The sequence below is a fragment of the Coffea eugenioides genome, chromosome 2 (assembly GCF_003713205.1).
Source record: "Coffea eugenioides isolate CCC68of chromosome 2, Ceug_1.0, whole genome shotgun sequence".
Taxonomy (NCBI): domain Eukaryota; kingdom Viridiplantae; phylum Streptophyta; class Magnoliopsida; order Gentianales; family Rubiaceae; genus Coffea; species Coffea eugenioides.
Window position 1 is genome coordinate 900264 of NC_040036.1, and position 20019 is coordinate 920282.

The 20019-nt window shown below is 38.1% G+C and overlaps 1 protein-coding gene across 1 annotated transcript; it reads right to left on the reverse strand.

Annotated features, from left to right (window-relative positions):
- Positions 1 to 1572: 1572 nt before the first annotated feature.
- LOC113760986 (MAG2-interacting protein 2) lies at positions 1573 to 19725 on the reverse strand. The gene is made up of 12 exons (XM_027303769.1): positions 19487 to 19725; positions 19354 to 19402; positions 18628 to 18801; positions 18049 to 18250; positions 17719 to 17945; positions 15914 to 16886; positions 14083 to 15059; positions 13491 to 13573; positions 7029 to 7388; positions 4957 to 6193; positions 4529 to 4794; positions 1573 to 4367 (listed from the first exon to the last, which is right to left on the reverse strand). The coding sequence occupies exons 1-12, from the start codon at positions 19607 to 19609 to the stop codon at positions 1758 to 1760; spliced, it is 7281 nt and encodes a 2426-aa protein (XP_027159570.1). The 5' UTR covers positions 19610 to 19725; the 3' UTR covers positions 1573 to 1757.
- Between the last annotated feature and the right edge of the window lie 294 nt (positions 19726 to 20019).

The following is a 20019-nucleotide window of genomic DNA, read 5'->3' on the forward strand; positions in this document are numbered from 1 at the left end:
TGGATAGTCAATTCCGACGATTATAACTAATTAAGTTTCTAATTTGATTATAGATTCCTTGGTGCTAACTCATAAGTACACAATTGTAGATATGGATCATCGGAATCGATGAATTCTCCAATTCGTTGTTGGGCTAAGATGATAACAACTCATTATAACAATTAAATTGGACAGTCAATTCCGACGATTATAACTAATTAAAGGTCTAATCTATTGTCGATTCCTTGATGCTAGCTCATAAGATGGTGATAGATATGGATCATTGTTATCTCTCAATTTGTTGTTAGATCATTGTCAGATAGTGGATTCCAACGATTATAACTACTTAGGCCTATTTATACAACTATTAATAGGACTAATTTATATGATTGTTCATGGTCAACTAAGTTGATTAAAGTTACTAATATGATCTCATATATATCAATTAATTATAATAACTTAAAAGCGTGTGGTTTTCATGAAAGTTAAAGCACGCCATTTGCCAAAATGATAGAGCACGCCTTTAAACAAATCCAAGTTTTGATAACAAATCTCCCTCCTGACCAGTGGCACGCGGGCAATTTGGAAATATCTTAATCGTCAGAATACATTTCGCGCCATTGCATTTCTTTGGCGCCAACAGAAGGTTTTACTGACCATTTCGCGCCATTGTCAATTCCGAGAGGTCCCACAACAAATTATGTTGCCGGTTTTGCCCTTGATGCCTGGCCGGTTAACAAGTTTGCTTGTCCTTGCTTGCTTGGCCCACCACTATCCATTTGTCACCTTTATGTTGGTTTTCTACATGAGTAGAATACATTCGTTTCTTCATTTAAGAAAAAACCCATATTCACCACCTGGCAATAAATGATCCAGCAGAGCATGGAGACACCGGGGTATTCAGGACGTCAGCAATTTTCGAAACCAATTGCACAACACAAATGACAAAGGACAAGGGGTAGGAACGGTTGCGGCGATTTTGTGCATTTTGCACACCGCGTAACTTTGTTTGCACATGGCGTAATTTTATTTGCGTAACGTATAATTTTAGTACAAAATTTTGTGAACCCCACACACGTTATGAAAATCGAGATACAAGAAGTAATCTGGATCGCACATTTTTTTTTGACCAAAATCTGGCCATGAACAGCTCAGAAGCGGTCCTTCTGATTACCGCTACTGCCCCTCATCCAATGACAAATGTAGATGATGCAGACGCAATTCTGTAGACATTAAGCCAATAACTGGCTGTACACACATTAGATATATATATGTATATATAGACATTAAGCCAATATCTGGCTGTAAAACGGGTATTATTCTATTGCAAGACCTATCACAATTCCAAATTTCTTCCAAGCTACTAATGTTCACCGCACAAAAATCACACAGATAGAGATCTCCACCATCAATTCTTTCCAAAAACTCTTCTCGAGACATCTGTGCTACATCGAAGTCTCAAGAAACTTGTGACAGAAAAAAGATTCTTTTCAACCAGCTGGTGGGGGTCAAAAATTAAAAAAAAAAAAAAAAAATTTGTAGCCAAACAAAGCAAAACACAAGTAAAACGATAGTGCGAACAAAAAGCTGCTCAGTAATAAATTGAGACTATGATTCATTTGTTTTTCACTGTTGGTATCTGCTATGTAAGTATATAGACTCCTCTATACACACAAAGGAAAACGTCACCGGACCCTTGAATTCTTCAGCAAGATGTATATGAAGATATCTTTTAACAACTCTAAAACCAATTGTTCATTAAAACATCCAAAACATCATCAACCCGGTGCAGGAAGTAATGACAAAGCGGATGGGATCAATTCTCCTAACCTGTCTCTAAAGCTCAATATGGTGTTCAACAAAGGTTCACTAGAATTGATGCCCTCCCAAGAGGCTTCATCATCGTCTAGCAGTAGGAGCTGCTTTTCGAAATATCTTCTAAGACTAGCATCCACAACATTCACTATACTAAATGATGCACTAGTGTGCATGAATTTTGTAACAAAAAACCCTGCCAGAATCTGCTGGTCAGCTTTCACAAGCTCTGCTAGAAAACATGGGAAAAGCAGTCTTGTGAAAACAAAAATAAGGTTCAAGTTGCTTTTATCTTCACTGGCTATCATATATTTGAGGCTTGACAACTGTGCCTCCTGCCACTGACGAGAGACATTCCCAAACATATAGCAAAGACACGAGAAAGTGGCGCCATAAGAAGATTTGGTGATGATAGGTACTATTATTCCAGATGATAATAAAAGAAGCAAGAATTCATAATCTTTGCCAAATTCATCCGGGATGCCTGTTTGTTTCAACTTTACCTCTACGGCTTCCAAGCACTGCAATTGAACAGCTTCATATGGCAGTAACAACATTATCTTAAGAGCAATAAAACAGTTCAATTCAAGCATAATTTGACTTAGACAACGAGCATCATCTTCATCAAGCAAAATTTGCGTGGTATTTCCTTTGTACTTATCAGCCAATCTCAGAAATTCCTCGTACCTGGAAAGCCTTATTAATTTTTTGACGATCTCCAGCCAACATACATGTAAAGGATGAACCAAAAGAGTGCTGTTACTCTTCGACTCTTTCTCCCTAGATTCTTCCAGAAAGCTTTCCCATCCCTCATCCCAATCATCATTACTCCAACTATTTCCAATATCATCTACCTTAGGAGAATCTTTTCTTCCATACATGAAAAGTTCCTCCCACACTCCCAACATAGCTATCAAAGTATCAATCTCGGATTCAGACTTGGCAGATTCAGACACTTTTACAAAGCAAGAAACAGCTGATTCAGTAGTTAATAAATCTTCTGGTGCAATTTCCAAGCTTGGCGAAATAGCTGACAACATCTGAGATGACTTAAGGGCAACTAAAGTATTTGTAAATCTGTTAGCTGTGTCTGCAACATCACTGGTCTTTTCATGATTTACACATCCACTCTGGACATTCTCCCACCCTTCCCAAGGAATAACATAGGTGTCTAGCTCAGAAGAGAACACTTTCAGCTCCTTGTCTGTAGCTCTAATACACTGCATAAGCTCCAGGATATATACACGTGAGTGGCTAGGAAGCTGCAAGTTGTCAGATACCTCTGCCAACTTTTTCCAAACAGAATCCCTGACACATTTCAAATCCTCCAAGTTCCCTTCAAGTTTACTCAAAGATGACAAGAAAGAGTGAAACTTTTGCTTTTCAAGAGATCCACTATCTAGGTCAAGCAAGATCATCTCCAGTAAACTTATGTAAAGATGGGGGAGATCCTGGATATTGATATAACATCTTCCAGTGCTTAATGCCAAAGCCGACCCAGGCGAGAGTTGACTCAGTGCATCGGTAAATACATAGGCAACAGCTAGAAACCTACATCCTGAGAAAAGCATTGCTCTGCAGAAATTAAAAATTTCAACTATAGCATCACCATTAACGCCTGAGTTACTGAAACTAATAATGGTGCCCCAACCTTCAATGGGAGAGACTTTCCCCTTTAAAATCAAGTTAATGAATACTTTGAGACACGTCACTAAAGATTCTGAACAGAAGCTTTCATCTGAATGCTCAAGATATTTAAGTTCCTGCATGTCACTCATCATTTTAAGCCACATATTCAATAGCTTGAGAAGACACTCCTGCCACATTGAGTCAAAACGTTTACTTGACGGTTTCTCAAAAGGTACCATTACTGCAAAGAATCGCATCATTATGTCCAGTATACCTGGATATTCAATGAATTTCACGTATTTAAGGACAGCATTATAGGTTTGCTCAAGCTCACTCAGGAAGCAATGAAAATTTTCAGGGCTTTCACTAAGGCTATCTGTTTTAAATTGAGTTTCAAAGGTTGTCAACAAATTCAGCACATGGTGTCTGTAGACATACTGCCATGATAAAAGACCTTCAGGTAATGAATCTCCATACAACCCGATAAGGTTGCGGACCATATCTGCCAGCGCTTCAACATTCTTTTCACTAATGTGAGAAAAGACTTCATCATTGAAGCAATCCCAGTTCAGATCTGTCAATCCAGCAATTTTCTTGAAGTTGAGGCCACCAATAAAGGAAACCCTGAAACATTCTTGGCTTACAACCTTGCTGAAACGAGCTAAATGGATGGCATCTAAGTGCATTGGACTCTGGCCAATAGTAGGAAGTGGTTCTTTTAGCTCTTCCAGCTGCAAGTAGCACTCAGCAAGTAGACCATATATATAAGCAAGCCGCTGCTTATCATGACCATCAATCAAAGGGTAGACAGACACAGTAATGACTGTTATGGTTTCTGCAGCAGAGGAAATCACTTCATTTCTGAATTGTGAAAGATCAGCCACAATATCATCCACTGTCCAAGCCTCAGAAGTAAAAGTAGAACTTATATAGTGGAGTAGCACCTAAGAATTAACAAAAAGAAAAGAAATTTTGTAAATTGAAAATGCAAAATTCAGAAAACTTGAAATTTAGAAATACTAACATACACTTTAAGATTTCTCATATTAAAGACATGAGGACTGATAATTAATTTAAGCCTGATGACTTTCACAGATGATCATACCTTGGTCTGATCCAAGCCATAGGTATGGGCTAATTTTATAACATCTTCTAATACATGTTTCTTCTCCAGTTTTATGGATTCAATAAAGGAAAAAACAACACTCTCCCTGTAGCTAGTGTCTCCAGACAAAAAACGAGCTGTTTCAACACCAGGAATAATCTGTTCCAAAACCCTTGAATGATCTGCCACACGCTTTTGGTCTTCTAATTTTAGTTTCCACTCTCTCCAGAATGCAGATTGTGCCTTGTCTAATTCATCTCTTTCATCTAAATTCAACAAGTCATGTGAGGAAAACAAAAAACAAAATTATTAACTTGCTTCTCCACTATATTGGGACCAACAATAACTCAAAAGCAAAAGAAATATGAGCCTGTACTCTGGGACCAATATTTAGTATTAAGCAAAGAAAGCTGGGTCAAAGAGATCACCTGATGCAACTGATTTGTGTTTCTGTTGGAATTCCCTAAGCAACAGCATCCTCCTCTGAGCAGGCTCCTCACATTCGCCTCTGCAGTTATGTAATAAACCATAAATCAACCCCACATTCATAATGCTCATAATTTCGTTGTAACTTTCCCTTGCTTTCACAAATCCTTCAATAATATCCACACCAGAAAAGCCATCCACCAGATTTAAGAGAAAAGAGCATCCCATGATGTCCTCCTCTTCAGTAACAGGAGGTTCCATAATTGATTTAGCAATGGAGATGATCAAATTATCTTTTGGAGCAAAACCGTTCCTTGCCAACCAAGAGATAATAGTTACAACAGCTTGTGTTCTAACACTTATGTACTGCTTTCCTGAAACTGAGCCTGATATATGTTTTTTAGTTGTTTCTGCTTTAGTACTCAGTTCAAGTAACCAAGGAAGGCGCAAAGCAGAAAAGGACAAAATTTTCCCGTTTTCTCTAAGGATAGATTCCCATTGATAACCATTCTCAAAAGGCAAATTTTCTGCAACTAGAGAGAGAAAATCTTTTACGGCATCAAGATGTCCTTGATCACCATAACCAACATTATCAACCTTTCCTGAACAAGTTCCAAAATCAACAGAACCTTGTGTACTATATAGTGGATATGAGATGGCTAAAGTACCCTGAACTGCAGATTCAGGAGGCTCACTCCCGGTCAGCATCATTAAAGTTTCACACTGTCCCATCATGTCAAGATCTTTCCACCCATTGAGCAGATCACCAATAGATTCTTCATCACAGTGGCTCAAAGAAAACCCTAAAAGATGCTTTCGAGAATTTACATCCATATTATCAAGGGCAGGACCTCTTGCAAGAGCAGCACATAAGTCCCAGACAGAACCATGACCCTTTTTAGCCAAAACACGACACAGATCAAAAGCTAGTTGCAAATCTCCAGCAACAGCAGCTTCTCTTGCAATAGCTTCTTGTACGGATGATATTTCATCGTGTGAGCTCAATCCAAGAAGTTTGGCAATTTCAATAAGTTCATCAACATTGAGATAAGCTCCATCTTGACTTGTAATTGCCAACTTAATTATTTCCAATGGATCTTTCATTTGTCTAAATTGCAATGGCAGGACATTTACTCCCAGTTTTGGAAGTTTCAAGGTAAGGGCATCAATGACATCAGCTTCTACCCTGGCATTTCTGCTACTAGGCAAGATATTAAGACATTCCTTAGCCTTCCATATCTGAAAGAAAATTCAGCAGGTTGTCAATAATTTATTCTCTATTGTCGCCATTTGAATAAAAATAATCTTCTTAAGAACATTCCAACAGGAAAAAAGCCATGCCAATAGCCCCATTGACAAGATTCCAATTAGCAAAGATGATTCAAGTAGCTAAAATAGTTAAAATAGATCAGATATGTCATAAGTGAGAAAATATACTTCTAAGTAAGCCAATATATTCTAATATTTCTTTCACTATAACAATCACACTTGAGACCAAAAGTAGCACGAGTCATTTCTAAACTGCAGTTATATACTCCAGCAACAATTCACTCAAACAAACCCTCATCTTTGCTCCCCACCCCCAAATTCACATGAAACTCAGATGCCTGAGAGATGTGAGAGGATTCCCAAGAAAATTTTATTACAGTACACCTGTGTCATGTGTCATGCCTAGAATAAGTAAATTTATAGCTCTGAAGTTAAATGTGTACTTGAAACCAGCCACCCCCAACTTATACACCATTAAAACATCTTAAAAATTAGAATGTATTAGACATCATTACATTGTCTCAACTGCTATTCATGCAAACTATCAATAACTGACTTGAGTTCATTGCTTAAAAATTGTCAGACATTTCAGTCTGACGTAAATAATTTCCATTTTGAATGTCTTATCCCAAAAAGTTATAGAGTAAGCCCACATCACCAACATGCCATCAATAGATGGAAAAAGCTTGTCTTATGCCACTGTTGTAAGACATTGATCACAGCTGGAAAACTTGTACAAACAGCAACCCACTTCAGACTCCCAACTTAATGGAAGAGTACAGTACAACACGACTTAAACACTTACTTCTGGACAATCAAGACTTGATGCTGAGAAGAAATACTCTCTTGCAGCTTGAATGACCAGAGTTTCGGCCTTATCTGCAGCCAAAACTACTGAACCTGTACTTTTTAAATAGTTCCTTGCAAGTGGAAATTTTCCAGCTTTAAGCAATCCCCTACAGAACTCTATCAACATGTACTCCAAATCAAGGAAGGGAAAAGCTTTTTCTTGCAAAGACTGCAAATCACGCCACATGTTAGCCCAGTCATTATCTGATCGACCCATCTGCCTCCGAATAAATTTGGAGAGTATAAGACGAAGTGTCTGTTTTACACCTTTTTCATCTGTATGTGGCTCCCTAAAATAGTTAATAGGCTTTGGCACCTGAAGACCAATACGAGAATAAGATGACAAACACATGAATAACAACATTTGAATAAAATGATACCCAGTAGGGCATCTCCAACTGCAACATTGCAATCAATGCTTCTAACTATGAATGCTTTTACATCAGAATGTAGCTTGAAAGAAATATAAAAGCCAGACAAGAAAACACAGGACTCAGCTATTAGATGTGACTTATACTCAATTTCACAATGCATACAGTCGTTTCCCCATGTCCCAATTGAATGTCTTGCCTTTTTGGTCTTTTTCAACACAATGTCTGCTTTCCAAAATGGAGAAGTTCAAATGCTTCTCTTCTTCTGTATTTTATACATCAAAAGAGACAGCAGCCTCATATTTCCCCACTATCTTTTAAATTTGAGTTTGATTAATATGTGGGTCCATATATTCCTTACTTTCTAGTAAAACTATCATATTTTTTGTTAAACTCAGAAAAAGGGAATGAATTTTCCTTACCTTTTATTCATCAATCATAACGGTATATATACAAGTATAGACATATCTAGTTCCTATTATTTAGCCTACAGATCAGCCTACAATCTGTAACTTATCTAATCCCTACAAATCAGCCTACATCTGTAACTTATCTAATCCCTACAAATCAGCTATCTAATCCCTACAAATCAGCCTACAATCTGTAACACTCCCCCTCAAGTTGGAGCATAGATATCAATCATGCCCAACTTGTTACATAGATAATCAGTACGGACCCTGTTAAGAGATTTTGTGAATATATCACCTAATTGTTCCCCAGTCTTCACATAACCTGTAGTGATCAAACCCTGTTGGATCTTTTCACGAATGAAGTGACAATCAATCTCAATATGTTTCGTTCGTTCATGAAAGACTGGATTAGAAGCAATGTGAAGTGCAGCTTGATTATCACATCGTAGCTTTGCAGGTACCGAGACCTTAATTCCTACTTCACTCAGGAGCTGATATACCCATATGATTTCACACACAGACTTTGCCATAGCTCTGTATTCAGCTTCTGCACTTGATCGTGAGACTACATTCTGTTTCTTACTCTTCCATGAAACCAAATTTCCCCCAACAAAAACACAATATCCTGAAGTAGATCTCCTATCTTCCTTACACCCTGCCCAATCAGAATCTGAGAAACATTCGATCCTAGTATGACCATAATTGCCATATAGGATACCACGTCCAGGAGCACCTTTTAAATAGTGTAAAACTTGTTCTGCTGCTTTCCAATGGTCAATAGTTGGTGATGACATGTACTGGCTCAGCACACTCACTGAATAAGCAATATCAGGACGTGTCACAGTAAGATAATTCAACTTTCCAATAAGTCTTCTATACCTCTCAGGATCTGCAAACAACTCACCTTCTTTGGTTAACTGTAAATTAGGAACCATTGGGGTACTACATGGTTTAGCACCCAATTTTCCCGACTCCATCAGTAAATCAAGCACATACTTCCTCTGAGATAGGAAGATTCCTTTCTTACTCCTGCTAACTTCAACTCCCAAGAAATACTTTAACATCCCCAAGTCTTGGGTATGGAACTGAGTAGTAAGAAAGGACTTCAGAGACGAAATTCCTCTAGGGTCACTACCTGTGATGACAATATCATCCACATATACAACTAACAGAATAATACCCCCATGAGATTGTTTATAGAAAACAGAATGATCGGACTTGCTCTTTTGCATCCCAAACTTTTCAAGAGCTTGGCTAAATTTTCCAAACCAAGCCCGAGGACTCTGTTTCAAACCATATAGAGATTTGTTCAGACGACAGACTTTCCCATACTCCCCTGGAGCAACAAAACCTGGTGGTTGCTCCATATAGACCTCCTCCTGAAGATCACCATGAAGAAAGGCATTCTTGATGTCTAATTGATGCAGAGGCCAGTCATAAGCTGCTGCAAGGGAGATAAATAACCTGATAGAAGCAAGTTTAGCTACAGGAGAAAAAGTATCATGATAGTCCACGCCATAAGTCTGAGCATATCCTTTAGCAACAAGTCTAGCTTTCAATCGAGAAATGGAACCATCAGGATTCATTTTGACCGTAAACACCCATTTACATCCAATAGCTCGTTTACCTGCAGGTAGGGTAACTAAAGTCCACGTACCATTGACATCTAGAGCATTCATTTCCTCAATCATAGCATTCCGCCATCCGGAATGAGCTAATGCCTCTTGAACAGTTTTGGGTACAGAAATAGTGTCTAGGGATGTAAGAAAAGCACGAGAAGAGGAAGACAAATGATTGTAGGAAACAACTGAAGAGATTGGATAAGTACATGCACGTTTACCTTTTCTTTGAGCAATAGGGAGATCAAGATCATCATTGGTAGTCGGATCTGATGACGAAGATACTGGTTCATCAGGACATGATGTTGGAGACTCCAGGACCAAGTCAGAACTGGGCAGATGTGGGCGACGCGAGTAGGTGTATTTGATGGGAGGCTTAACTGGTGTAGAGGGAGGCGAATCCAAATTTGGTATGACACTATAGATTAACAAATCATCATCCTCCCCCGGACTCACAGAACCTGAAGATGAGGAGAAAGGTGTTTGTTCCAAAAAAGTGACATCGGCAGACACAAGATACTTACCAAGACTAGGACAATAACAACGATACCCTTTTTGTACACGGGAATAACCCAGGAATATACACTTTAAGGACTTAGGATCAAGTTTTGTAACTTGAGGACGAACATCCCGAACAAAACAAGTACACCCGAATATCTTTGGTTCTATAGGAAACAATTGTCTATTCGGGAATAGAGTGTGTAAAGGAGTATTACCAGATAAAACAGAGGAAGGCATACGATTGATTAGAAAACAAGCAGTAGATACAGCATCAGCCCAGAAGCATTTAGAAACCTTCATTTGAAATAACAAGGCTCGAGAAGTTTCAAGAAGATGTCTATTCTTTCTCTCAGCAACCCCATTTTGAGAAGGGGTGTCAACGCAAGAAGTTTGATGGAGAATACCCTGCTCAAGCATGTATTTCTGAAAATTTCCTGAAACATATTCTTTTGCATTATCACTTCTTAAAATTTGTACTGGTTTACCAAATTGGGTTCGTATTTCAGCACAAAAGGAAGAAAAGTGAAAGAATAATTCTGAGCGATTTTTCATCAAATAAAGCCATGTCATTCTAGAATAATCATCAACAAAGGTAACAAAATATCTGAAACCAGTTTTAGAAGTCACCGGACAAGGACCCCAAACATCGGAATGGACTAACTCAAAGGGAGCAGTAGCTCGTTTATTGATTCTAGGACTAGAACTAAGACGATGGTGTTTAGCAAACTGACACGACTCACAATCTAATGAAGTAATGTTCGAAAGCTGAGGACAAAGTTGCTTTAACATAGAAAGCGAAGGATGACCCAATCGACAGTGTTCTTCAAGAGGAGAGACTGTTCCAGCACAGGCTATAGACCCTGGTTTCTGTGTATCAAGAATGTAGAGACCGTCAGACTCATGTCCCTTACCAATAATCTTCTTCGTCATGAGATCCTGAAATACACAAGAACCAGGAAAAAATGAGACACAACAATTAAGGGCACGAGTAAGTTTGCTGACAGAAATCAGATTAAACGATAGTCGTGGTAGACTCAGAACAGATGACAAATGGAGAGATGATGTAGGTTTAGTGGTTCCAGACCCAATAACACTGGATGTTGAACCATCGGCTAAAGTAACAGGAGTGATAGATTTATGTGGCTGAAAGTTAGAAAGTAAATTGGGATTACCTGTCATGTGATCTGTAGCACCAGAATCAATGACCCATTTTGGAGAAGAGGAAACAAGGCATGTATTGGGTTTACCTGTCTCAACAAGTGCAGTAACACGACCGGATGGCTGTTTCACTGTTTCGTGAAACTGAGTCAATCTGGCATACTCATCTGCAGAGATTGTAACAGACTTTTCAGAGGTCTCAGAACTAGATGCAACATGTGCAAATTGAGCTTTCTTATACTGTAGCTTTCGACAGTCCCGCTTGATATGTCCTGGTTTATGACAGTAGTGACATACAATTTCTCCTTGCTCCTTTCCACGATTTTCAGTAATTTTATCAGAGTTGTTGGACGCCGACCCCATGCTCTTACTGTTGCCACTACTCTTGTAGTGTTGTCTTCCTGAATCAAATGTGGTAGTACGGCTAATAAGAACACTGTTAGGCTGAGTGGATAGAACAGGTAACGTATTCTCTGTACGAAGAATCCTTCGAAAAGCATCTTCTAGACAGGAAATTTCTGATCCGGAAAGAATTTGAGATTTGGCAGTCTCAAATTCAGACGGAAGACCGGCGAGAAAACTCATAACAGCCATCTTCTCTCGCTGATTCCGTTGTTCCTCCACATTGATACTGAAGGGAAGCAGCATATTGAGCTCTTCATATGTTTTCTTGAAGTCCATAAAATAACTGGTGAGAGACTTATCTCCTTTATCTGCCCTGTAAAAATCCTTGCAAACATCATAGATACGAGAGAAGTTTCCTTTTCCCGAATATAAGAACTGCAAATAGTTCATTAACTGTTTCACTGTCTTACAATGGGTAACCAGGCCCACCACCTCACTATCAATAGAATTACGAATTTGTATATACAAGCGAGCATCTTCTCTCACCCAAGACAGTCTAGAGTCATCCGTAGGTGGATCATCGGTCAGATGACCATCCATAGAAATACTGAGTAGATATAATTCAATAGTATGGTTCCAATCAAGAAAATTAATTCCATTTAATTTGTGTTCCGTGATTTTTGAAACCAACGGAACTATATCAGAAACTCCAGTCTTTTTGTCAGACATAATTGCTAAGAAAATTCAACAAGATAACAGATTACCCACAAGAGAACCTGTCGTAGCCAGGTCCCACACCTAGATCGATGTTGACCCAAAAACGTACCTCCCTGAGTTGGCGGTGTCTTTAGAGGAACCTTTAACGCCTGCACCTTGAATATGGCAGCAGCCTCCCTCACGCCCAACAGCCCAGAAAATTTTTTTTTTTTTTTCTTAAAAAAACTTATGAACAGAACTGCTCTACACAGAACTGCTCTGATACCATGTTAAACTCAGAAAAAGGGAATGAATTTTCCTTACCTTTTATTCATCAATCATAACGGTATATATACAAGTATAGACATATCTAGTTCCTATTATTTAGCCTACAGATCAGCCTACAATCTGTAACTTATCTAATCCCTACAAATCAGCCTACATCTGTAACTTATCTAATCCCTACAAATCAGCTATCTAATCCCTACAAATCAGCCTACAATCTGTAACATTTTTTAACTCACATTCCAAATTTCCAAACTGAGGCATCCAATTCCACATGGCAATAGTAGAATAAAATTGACATCTCAGAAAGCTTTCGAAATTCTAATGGTAGAAAAGTCTGTTATATTTTGAATAAAAAATTGTAGATACTCTGTCCAAGCCTGCTAGTCTTTGATGGTACTAAAAGCAACATTTTCGCTAAATCAATGTCACCCTCACCAGGAGACAAACTGACAAGAACCAATATCAAAGAACAATGACCTAATTGAAAAACTTCTTTTCTGTACGAAATCCGTCCTAAACAATGGCTGGCAGAGGCAGAAGACCCGACAATAATTTTGTTATACCCCTCTTACAAACTCCAAGGATCCAAAAGCAGGTTTACATGGTTAAGACAATAATGAGATACTCCTTAACATCCATTTCTCTTTGTTATACATCAGACTACAAGACTAAGAACAGAAAAGAAATTCCAGGAAACTTAATGGAATCACAATTTTTTGTTTAAAAGGTACTCAGATCCATGAATTGAATAAAATTGAAACATAAACTGAAGATTGAAACACAAGACCAACTAGGAAAGCCCAAAGGAGCACTAAAGCAGACAGTGCTGCAAGTCTGCATCTCAGGTCATAAACATGAGTACAGAAAGCAGACCAAAACATAAGCCAATTAATGCTCAAATCAAAACAGTCAAAACTACTAAAATTGGAAACATGCCAGACCAATAACCATGGTAATCGCCAAAGTCCATCCAGCTGAAACCAAAACAGCCAAAACTATTTAAGAAAAGCAACATGTGAGGTCAATAAACCTGGTAAATTGCCAAAATCCTCCCAGCTTCAACGTGGCCTTCAGTGACTTTCAATCTTGTCTTGAGGTCCTCATTTCCATAACCTGTAACATCCAATTGCATTATCTTTGGAGACATTACATTGAACAATAATTATGGTCAGACTTGAGCAATTTGATGCACAGAACTTATTTAGCAAGTTGCAATTTATTATAACCAAAATGAATTTTGCAGCAAATAACCAATAGACCCTCAACAAGTACAACTTATTTATTTGTTAAAACTGCTAAAGAGCACTTCCTTATTGTTAAAAATATACTATAGAAGCCCTTCTAATAAACCTCCTCATCCCATTTGAATGTAATTTCAGACCTTGCCCCAGCCGGGGAAGAAAATGTATTTTTGTCTATCATACTTGAAAGCCATAGCCAAGCTACACAAAGAAATAACTTCCTGTTTTGTTTAACCTATTCATGGTTAAGGTCTGCAAGCTCTGCTATCAGGTATGAAACTGATCACCTAAGTAAAACATCATCATCAATCCAGCTACTCTGCTAACCATTTTCCACTTCAAATTAGTGAGTTGGAACCCTGTAATTTCAAGAATACAAACCTCGTAAATGTTGAAGTTTAGATAAAATTGAGGACATTGTACTCCATCTATCTGTTGAAGAGCACAAATACATGCACTGCAGAGCACAATCCACCACCTGGGCCTCATCTTTGAAAAAGTAACTATTTTCCAGATCCGTGCACCCTTCTTCAAATACTATCAAACATATCCCTAGTTTATTTTCCAAAGAAATCTCTTTTAGCCATCTAACCAGAAATGAGTCAGCTGTATTATCCATAGTACATTGGCTACCAGTCAGCTCATCTGTAGAATCAGCAGCTATATGATAATCCCTCTTTTGCATGAATGGGATTGCAATATTCTTTAGTCTTCCAATTACGTCTTCCTCTGTCACTCCCCTGAGCAGCAATCTGAATTTTTCATAGTCAGATAACTTCTCCCAAGCAATAAGACTAAGAAAAAAATTTCTTTTCCCTTCATTTTCATCAGAATAAATAAGCTGGCGCAGGAAAGAGATGTCCTCATAGAAATGCTGCAACTCTGAGATCCCCTTTTGATAACCAAAGTCAACCAAGCACATGCAGTTTTCAAGCTGCCCACTTAAGGTATCAATATCTCTGGCTCTATTTTTGTACCAGCTAGAAAGATCAGCAGTTGATGGCCATTGAAATCCCATGTATCTCTTGACAATTGGTTCAGTTCTAATAAGAACCCTGCTACCATGGTCCTCAGGTAGACTGTTTATAAATGAGACCATCTTATCACATTCAACCCAATCTTCCTCCCTCAGAGCAATACTTGCAGGAGGGGAATTCCCAGGAAGGAGCTGTGCATAACTCTGAACTGGAACTGTCTCAGGAATAGCAGCAAGAACCTCCAATATGTATGGACCGAGCGAATATGGATGTCGTTTGAAAAGAAGGTTTAACGCTCCAATCTTCCCTGTCTCTGCAAGGGCTACAGCAGCGTCATTAATTGGTAAATTACGAAATTTATTGTACTCTTGAGCCGAGAACCTGCAAAATGGTTTAGTTAAGGGCATAGTCATTGGGAACTATTTTAGCATCCTACAACTGCAAGACAAAACAATGCTAGGAAGATTACAAGACCTCCAGATTCAAAAGTTCATAAACTGATATTGTGAAACCCAAAAAAAACTGCAGGCTACCATATAATATGCTAATATAAACGACACAAGATTTTCGAGCCTGAATGTTCTCCCCTACTTGGTTGTCAGGACAAATATCGCCCTCCAGAAATCCAGTCCAAAGTCTGCTTAAGTTCAGCAATTCAATCCTAAACACTTGTGCCCATACTACCCAATAGTCTGTTCAGGTGATCAAAATTCTGCATATAACGTTGTCTCAGCATTACATTCCCTGAATTCTTTACGCAGAGAATAAGCCAGAATCACTTGCAACACTGCCTTGGTTCAAAAACTTAAATTCCCTCTTCTCCTTACTATTTCATTCTTTTTGTGGTCGAGTTTTGGGAAGGATTTCAGGGGTTTGTGTAGGAGATGGATGTTTATTCCCCAGTGAGTTCATCAGCCAGCTCATACTATAAACAAATCATTGAAGGTTGTGATGTTTGAAAGCAATCAGGGAAGGAGAATGGTAGGAAAAAATTCCTCACTCCAAACAGATGACTCTAAGCAGTGCTCTCCGAGATGTCAAGGATCACGAAATTGCTTAAAGAAAACATAAAAACATATTGCTGCCCAAATATACAAAATAACATAAGATAAAGCTTTAGTACTTGTCTTTAAACAAGAGAAAACTTATATTTATGTATAAATACATAAGTATATATATGTAGGAAGAAACAAAACTTATATTTCTTTAAACAGTGAAAATTAAAATATTATTACCTTCCCATGTTTATCCCAAGAAATGTTTCCAGCCGGTCTCTAAACAAAAGCAACTTTAATCTTGCCATACGGAAGTCCCACACTTGGCTGCTCTCATCTTCTTGTGATTTAGAAAACCTGTAATTCTCTGTTAGGTGGAGTCCATAAGCCAGTAAAGCCTTCTCTGCATCTTCTGTTGGTCCTACACAATCTACACATTCAGACAGGACAAAAACATGGTCCTTGATAGTTGACAGCAATTTATTTATCTCGTTTACTCCTTGACTAGAAGACATCCATTGTGACTTCAACAGTTCATCTTTATCCAACCCATGATGATGAGCAAAGCTAAGAGCAACTTGATAGTCTTGTTTACGTATTAGCAAGTCATACATTTCAGAAACAGATCTTTCTGAAAGTGAAAATAAATTCCACTGCAGTTTAGCACATTCCAGCTGCTCAATAAGACGCAAGTCTGTTGTTCTTTTTTCTTCAGATGATTTATAGCTTTGCCCAGATGTACTCTCCAAAAGAAAAAGGCATCCAGACAACTTCTCCACTGTTTCCATGATAGGCATTGAGTAAACAGGATCTTTCTCCAACAATTTAACACCAGTAGGGACATCAAACATCGTAATAGTGCCATCCCTTTTCGCAACAGCAAGTACATCATCAGACCACCAAGTAAAGTCAACTATATCATTCAGAAAATCCATGCCTCCACCAGACAAGTCATTTTTCATTTGCAGATCATGCCTCTTTGTATTGTAAAGATTTGATAGGTTCCACTGCTTTTGATGAAACTTAAAAATAAGCAAGCAACCCCTAGCATCAAGAGTGCCAACAAAATTTCCCTCAGGTGAGATGAGCACCTTCGGAGAAATCAACTGATCTACACCTTTTGCTTCAGCATATAAACCTTCAAAATCAATGGATACCATGAGCTCCAAATCTGAGCTGCTACTTCTTTGCCAAAGAGATAGACTAGGTGATCCTGAGGAAATTGTCAAACACTAAATATCATAGAAGATTTTTGAGAATAAATATTAAAAAAAAATTACATCAAGGAAGAGTTAATTATTTCTGAAACATGGACTATCCAGGGAGATAATTGGCTATTTAGCAAAACAGAATGCCTCTATTAAGTATATTTTGTTGATAATAGACTTCTGAAAAAAAAAAAAAAAATCTTTCTCCTGACTTAATTAAAGTAGATGGATTCCAAATAATGCAATAAATTACAACTTTCCAAACTTACAGTATCTTAGTAAACAACAGAATGTAGGAATATTTTACACTAGAAGACTGCCAAATGACTAGAAACAAGTGAAGAACTAAAGTTTGTACAATTTATCCTCATGCAAAATCTACTTTTTAAGAATAACAGGCTAACTCTGACCTTTATGCCTCTTTTTACAAGATGTTTCAAGTAATCAGTCTGATAAAAAAAAAATAGTTCATAGATGAAACTATTGTCTATTGCACTCGCTATTTCAATTTATATAACTAAAGTTGTTAAAAGAGAGGTTCACAGCAACAATCAGTAATCACATGCTATAGGCAGTAACTCAGAGGACTTATTTGCCAATTATTTGTATATAGGCTAACCACAAAAGAAGATTGAGAACAAAAGTAACAAAATTCACAAACGAAGAAAGTTACTACATCTTCGTTCTTAAAATTAACTAAACTCATTCTTAGACCATATTTCCAATTCTGAGGTACAGCCTTTAGGGGTGTGCTGTCAACTAGTTAGAGTTTCTTTTATCCAACATTCTACCAACACAAATACTTTGAGATCTATTCAACTCCAAAATTTTACTAACCTGGATGTCCTGACGTATTGGAAATGGCAACACCACTGGCACTACTGATTGTAGCAAACAAAGACAACTTTGGATGGTGATGCATACAGAAAACATTCTTTGGGAATTGTTTCTTCAGCATTACTCCAGTACGTGCAAGAGGAGCTGCAGACATGGAGGCACTTAGATCCTGACTAATTTCTAAATCGTGGAGTGAACCATCTGATGTAAGAATGCTAAAGGTACACCTGTAAAAAATGTTAGCAACTAAGAGACCGACAATTGAAATAGGAAAATATGGAAAAAGCAATTAGCAGGGAGAAGGAACCTCAAATCAAACATAGAGCTTACAAGCATGCTTTGTTCACATCATTGTCATCCTGCAAAATCAAGCACAATATTGGTAGGGAGACTTTAAGATGCTTCCCGGTGATTCTGGTAATTTCTTCTCCATTAGCTTTAATGAAATATAGAGTATTAGTGTCATCAAAAACTCCAAGGACTTCATGAGCTTCTGACCATGTACCACATGTGAAGGCACTGATGTTTCCACCTAGTAGATAAAAACAAGCAAGAAGCACTGTTAAGCTTATGGAGACGCATGAATATCAGAGCCCAACCATCAAGACTGGATTAACATGTTTATTTTTCAGGTTTTGAATCAATGATAGCACCCCTCAAATTTCTATAACTTATTGGTAAAAAAGGAAATACAACATCAACATTAGCTCCCATCATGCGAGAGCCCTAAAAGATGAAAGCAATAAACAACTACAGAGATGCCATTACACACCAAATAATGGTCTAATTATAATCTTGTGGCATTAGAACAAACAGTTCACCCTGGTTGTAGATAGAAGATCCTCCCAAATTCTACAAACTCATTGTAACATACATTATTTGATAATTTTCCAAGATTGGCTAACTCACTGGTAAAAGTGCCACTTGGTTGTTGATAGTCATCATCTTTCTGCAAGAACGTTATCTGATTCCTGAAAGCTACAGCCACTCGATCAGCATGGGGAGAGATGAACAAAGCTGCATGCTTACCCACCTTTTTTGGATTCCTATATTCTGTCCATCTCTCCTTCATTTGGGTGATGCCTTCATGGTTGAGGAAGTTTCAGAACAAACATCAGCAAGCAAAGAAATTCAGAGAGAGAGAGAGAGAGAGAAGCATGTGTGTGCATATATAGTTCCAGGAGAGAATGACATATGAACACTAGAAAATCAAGTTGAAGCAAAATGTTATATAGCTTTGAAATGGAACAAGGAACAGCTGAATGACTTTGAAGTCCAAGACTATTTTGATTTCCAAATGTCACTGCCTGCGTTATCAAATTAATCGATCAATAATCAGCCACAGAGTCCCTCAAGCCTAAATTACTTAAATTATATAATATTTCCAAGCCGAATTTGCAATTGCCTAGCACAAGTACATTAAACATGCAGAAGACTGAATGCAAGCTGAAAATATGCAAACTGAAAATGGTATAGCTTTTGCGTATTCACAAGTTTGGATTCAACCCTAATAAAGGTCCAGTATCACGTATTTATGAGTACTAGTTGTACAACTTACACCTATATTTGAACATCACGAACTCAAGCATCTGATACAACTAGTGAGTTACCATTAACAGTCAGCATTAGAAGTACCTCGCAACGAAAAGTAGGAGAGTAAAGTCCTTCCGCGGCCATCGTCCACCTAAATTGGTCATAAAAAATAAGCAATCAGGATATGCAAATTTCTGGCGAAAAAAGGACATAGCCAAGAAAATGCAGAGTGAACCTGTTGACCCGTCGGAGGGTAATTGGAGTAAGTTCCTGAAGCGTGACGCCGTACTTCAAACAGAACTTCTCTCACGCCTCCGCCCATGGATGGATTCCAATTATGTGTAGCGTCAATTTCCATTTCCAAGTTGCCGCCGGTGGGATACTAGATGCTTATAAATCCCTCGCCAGGTTTCTCAAAATCTCGTCCCCTGAGAAACCATGGAAAGCGGACCAAATCCTTGCGGATCAACTGTCTCGAAAATAAATCGGTTCGGTTCGGTTCCTCTGTTCTAAGCCGAAAAGGTCGCCGGTTTAGACTTTCGGCTGAAAGTAAGTTAGTTATTATTTATTAATAAGGGTTTGCTTAACGGTGTTAAGGTTTATTGAAAAAGTGAAGTTTAATTAGGTGGCAAGCGCTTTATTGCAAGGAGTAATAAAATGCGGGTCCGCATTTAAATAATAATTAATACTAATTTATATGTAAATCATGTGCTAACCAATACGTGTTTGTATTTATTCCAACCCGTAAAAAAAATGACCCAAGAAAAC

Coding starts and splice junctions, on each gene's coding strand:
- LOC113760986 (XM_027303769.1), bottom strand. CDS start 19,609: ATGGAAATTGACGCTACACATAATTGGAATCCATCCATGGGCGGAGGC. Junction 19,403..19,486: donor ACCCTCCGACGGGTCAACAG/GTTCACTCTGCA, acceptor TGACCAATTTAG/GTGGACGATGGCCGCGGAAG. Junction 18,251..18,627: donor ACCAAGTGGCACTTTTACCA/GTGAGTTAGCCA, acceptor TTTATCTACTAG/GTGGAAACATCAGTGCCTTC.